Source organism: Echinops telfairi, unplaced genomic scaffold, assembly GCF_000313985.2.
Source record: "Echinops telfairi isolate 266 unplaced genomic scaffold, ASM31398v2 ScPeMD7_5;HRSCAF=22, whole genome shotgun sequence".
In the NCBI taxonomy this organism is placed as follows: domain Eukaryota; kingdom Metazoa; phylum Chordata; class Mammalia; order Afrosoricida; family Tenrecidae; genus Echinops; species Echinops telfairi.
The window spans coordinates 28,092,842-28,097,324 of NW_022103901.1; the positions used below are offsets into that span (position 1 = coordinate 28,092,842).

Sequence of the window (4,483 nt, forward strand, 5' to 3'; positions counted from 1 at the left end):
GCGCTGAGCGCCTCGTCTCTCCGCGCACCTGTTCTAGGGATGGGCAAACAGGCCGGAAGAGCGCATGGGAAGACTGGAGGGCTTCGGGAGGAAGTCCGCAGTGAGACAAGCACGGCCCCTTGGCCCTGACCTCCTGCAGGGCACGCTCGCGGTTCCCTGCGTCCGAGTTCCTGGAAGAGCAGGCGTCTGACCTGTGGCTCCCTGGACTTCCCTGTGGTGGGCAGGGTTTCCGCCAGTCCCTTTGCCTCAAAACTGCAGCGGCAGGGAAAGAGCCCATTCTGGGTAGAGTTGGTGACCAGGGACCGGATGGAGCAGGAGGCTCCCTGAAGACACAGCCGGTAAGGCGGGCTGGAGAGACGTGAGGCAGTTGGCTGGATTTGGTCATTAGACAACCCGTGTCTCCAGCGGTCTGGCTGCCGCGAACACCCGCGGGAAGAACCAGCGGGCGCGAGCGTGCATGCCAAGGCCGAGGGCCGTGCATGAGCAGCGGAGCACAGCGTACGGAGGGAGGAACGGGCGTCCCTCCCGCTCAGCCCGGCCCACCCCAGGCGGCAGTCACAGGTGGGGCTTTGGTTGGGGGGTGGTTTCTTCTCTTTTTTTTTGGTTTCTGTACTGGAGGCTGGGGTCCTGGAGGGTCCGCTTGTCCTGGGAGCTGGTGGGCAGCGGCTCCGGGCTCACACCAAGCCAGCGTCTCTGGCCATGCTGTAGAACAGACCCCTCTGCTGCAGGAGGCTGGCGGGGGAGCCACATTCCCGGATCTCCCCTTTGTCCAGGACGATCACCCTGAGGGAGGAGGGACGCAGGCATGAGGAGCAGGGAGAGGGTGGGCACCGTGACCCACAGAGCCCGCCTGGGAAGGCACTGCTTTGAGGTCAGGCCCCAGCATCTTCTGCTAGGACTGGAGCAGAGAGAAGCCTTCCAGAGGACGGCCCTGCCTCAAAAACCCTTTCAGCACCCATGTCCTGTGGCTTTAACCCTTAATGATCTATTCCCAACCAGTAACGGTTATCAGATGCGATTATGACAGTGGGCATGTTGTCAGCCTTTGCCACTTGCTCCGCCACACTGGAGATGAGAACCTCAGGTGGGCTACCCCCAGGAAATCCCGTCACCCTAACCTGATCCCAATGCACATGACCCCATGCGTGCCCACTAGAAACCGCGTGCCCCACCAGGGTTTCCAGGCTGGGGCCTTTTCACGGGCAGGGCACCAGGCCTTTCTTCTGGGCACTCTGGGTATGTCTGAGACCCCACACATTCCATGAGTCATCTCACCAAAGTGACCCTTGCCCATCACCCAGTGACGCCACAGTTTACCAAAGGCCAGCAGAGAGTCAGTATTATAGGCCTGGCCACGCAATCCCTTACAAAGACAGAACTTTCCTTTCTGTGACTGACGACTCATAAGCCGGTTCTGACAAAAGTCAAACAGCATAATTTTTTTAAAGTTTTTTTCTTATTATAAGGAGCTCTGGTGGCATGGTGGGTTATGTGCTGGGCTGCTATAATAATGAGGTCAGCAGTTCGAACCCACCAGCCACTCCTCGGGAGAAAGATGAGGCTTTCTGTTCCTTTAATGACCTATAGCCATACTCCTCTCCTTCCCTGTGGAGGTACTGACTCAGAATCCAGTCCCCAGCAGGGAGCGAGCTTTCCTTCTTACTCGCCTTCCACCCTAACTGTCTTTGTAAATCTGATCGCCACGTGTCTTTGGAGGTTGGAAACAACAACAAGCAGCCCGCACATGGAACGTCACCAGCAAGTCAGGCACTGCAGCCTTACCACAGGGGGGCTTCAAAAATGTTTGTGGAGAAACGGAATTAAAAGGCAATGGGATTTGGGGAGCCCCCTCACATGTAGCCCCTGCAGGCTGTATTCAAAACACCAAATGCGCGTGGTTAATCCCAAGTGTGCGCCTTGTGACGGAAAGCACTGTAAGCCAGGGACCCCCTACCCTCACATCGCAGGACCCCTGGCGCTGCAAAAGCTGCCCAGGGGAACGTGTAAGCGCACAGGCCTGGCTGCACTTGAGGAGCTTCACACAAATAGGGGGTTGGGGGGTGACAGTGGGACCCGGGAGCCCACGTCTGCTGATGCCTGGCACGCCTCTGCCACAGGACCCAGCCCTGCCTGCTTCTGAACCTCGCTTCCAACAACTCCTTCCTGACACTCCAGCAGTGCCCAGCACCCAGTAGGTGCTGAGAGCTCTCTCCATTCAACAGCCTTGAAAGCAAAACCCAAGCCTGTTCCCACAGGGTCCATTCCAACGCCCAGGACCGTGCGGGACGAGTAGCACTGCCCCGTCGGGGTTTCCAAAGCTGTCCTCTTGGCGGAGGCACGCGCGCAGCCCCCTCTTCCTCCTGAGGGCTGGCTGGTGGGTGTGAACCCACCTTTTGGTGACCCGCTGCACGCTTAGCCACTCTGCCACCAGGTGAGCGTACACCAGCGCCACGTCACTCCCCTGCCGCAAAACCCTGCAGTGGCTTCCAGGTTCTCTGGGGAAAGAGCCCAACCTGCTCCCAGTGAGATCTAGCCCCTGCCCCCGTCTCTGGCCCTATAGGACAGTAATGCAGCTGGACCACACACTCCACCCCAACTTTAAAAGGACCCACAGCACTTCTGTGGCCCTTCCCGAGCGTGGGGGCCCGAGGCTTGGCGCGGGCCCGCCTGATCATCCCCAGTGCTTGCCGCTCTGAAACCTGCCGTCGAGGTGACTGTCTCCCCCAAATGAGCTCTCCGGCCCCAACAGCGGCACGAAGTGAGTCCCAGGACGCGGCAGGTGGCCGCAACACACGGGCTGGCTGAAGGTGTGACCCGAGGGAGGAGAGGTCCCACCCCTGGGGCTCTTGCTCAGCAGAAGGGCAGTGTCGAGGGAGCAGGTGGGCAGACGAGCACCCAGGCCCCATGTGGCAGGGGCGTCACCTTGTGTAGTCCATGATGGTGTTGAGCCGGTGAGCAATGGTGAGGACGGTGCAGTCCTCGAACTGAGTCCGGATGGTGGACTGAATGAGGTCGTCCGTTTCCAGGTCCACGGCGGCTGTGGCCTCATCCAGCACCAGGATCTTGGTCTTCCGCAGCAGGGCCCGGGCCAGGCACACAAGTTGGCGCTGCCCGACACTGGACAGGCGCAAAGACCACGAGGCAAGAGTGTTAGATCATTCCCAACCAGGGCCGAGCCCTGAGCGCACTTCCACCCTGCCACTCCCCGGCTCCTTCGTCCCAGCCTGCAGCAGACATCACTAATCAGCCGAGCCGAGCGCTCAGAATCAATCTCCTCGCAATGTCTGACCGGACCAGCAGAGGAAGTGTGAGAGGCAGCAGGCATCGCCCTGGGGGGGCCCCTCCCAGCCAGGCCTTTGGCCGACACAGGCTAGAGGTGGGCTGCATACCAGCCTTGCTCCCTCCTGCACCTCCACCTGCCATCTCCATGACAACAGGCCCCGTGGGTTGCTGGAGGAGGAGAGACCCAGTAAAGGCCCCTATCAGCTGGCAGCCAGCTACACCCTGGTCCTGGGCGGGGGCTTGGCCAGTCCCAGCAGAGCTGGGTGGCCGACCTGGCCGTGACTGAGCCGCTGTAGGGGGGAAAGAGCCACGGGCACCACCCACAGAGGTTTCTGTCCGGACGCTCAGGTCTCAGATCCTGGGACCCAGGAGAAGGCAGCGGGAGTTGTGGGCGGGGCGTGGAGCGCTCAGGGCAGTTGCTTTGTGCCACCTGGCAGAGAAGCCTCTCGATATCTAAAACACTGAATGGAGCAGGCATAAGAAAGGCAGTGTACTGGCCATCCTGTTTCGGTATCACAGCAGAGGGAGCCCATTTTACAGACAAAGAAACCGAGGCTGCAAGTGGCAGAGCGGGGACTTGAACCCTGTTTGGACACCCTGCCCACCTGGGCCTGCTCTCCGTGCTCACCTCAGGTTCTCACCGCCTTCCGCGCACTCGTGGTTCAGCTTATCGGGAAGGGCGGACACGAAGCTCTTCAGGTGGGCCAGCTCCAGTGACGTCCAGACCTCGTCGTCCGAGTACTGGCTGAAGGGGTCCAGGTTCATGCGGAGGGAGCCCGAGAACAACACGGGGTCCTATCCGGGAAGGGAACAGCATGTGGAAAAAACGTTCCCAGGGATGCAGGGGGGCGGGGCCTGGACCCTGTCAGGAGAGGCTCTGGGTTTCCTGAGCCCTCGGTGCACAGAGCTTATGGGCCAGGTTCAGGGGAACCCCCAGCCCAGCCGGGGTCCTATCCGGGAAGGGAACAGCATGTGGAAAAAACGTTCCCAGGGATGCAGGGGGGTGGGGCCTGGACCCTGTCAGGAGAGGCTCTGGGTTTCCTGAGCCCTCGGTGCACAGAGCTTATGGGCCAGGTTCAGGGGAACCCCCAGCCCAGCCTAGCTCACCTCCAGGAGGGCCTGGGGGGGGGGGTGACTCTAAGAGGTGACAGACTTAGGCCACCACTCTCCCAGCCACTTTAGCAAAGTCACCTTCCTGCGC

The 4,483-nt window shown here is 60.6% G+C and overlaps 1 protein-coding gene across 1 annotated transcript in view; it reads right to left on the reverse strand.

The window, feature by feature from the left end:
• Positions 1–6: 6 nt before the first annotated feature.
• Positions 7–4,483, reverse strand: part of ABCC1 (ATP binding cassette subfamily C member 1) — a 123,232-nt gene continuing 118,755 nt past the window's right edge. The window contains exons 29-31 of the mRNA XM_004706096.2: positions 3,911–4,077; positions 2,923–3,117; positions 7–783 (exon numbers count right to left, since the gene is read on the reverse strand). Coding sequence (XP_004706153.1) covers positions 675–783; positions 2,923–3,117; positions 3,911–4,077 — 471 coding nt within the window. The 3' untranslated portion in view covers positions 7–674. The remainder of the gene's footprint in view (positions 784–2,922; positions 3,118–3,910; positions 4,078–4,483) is intronic.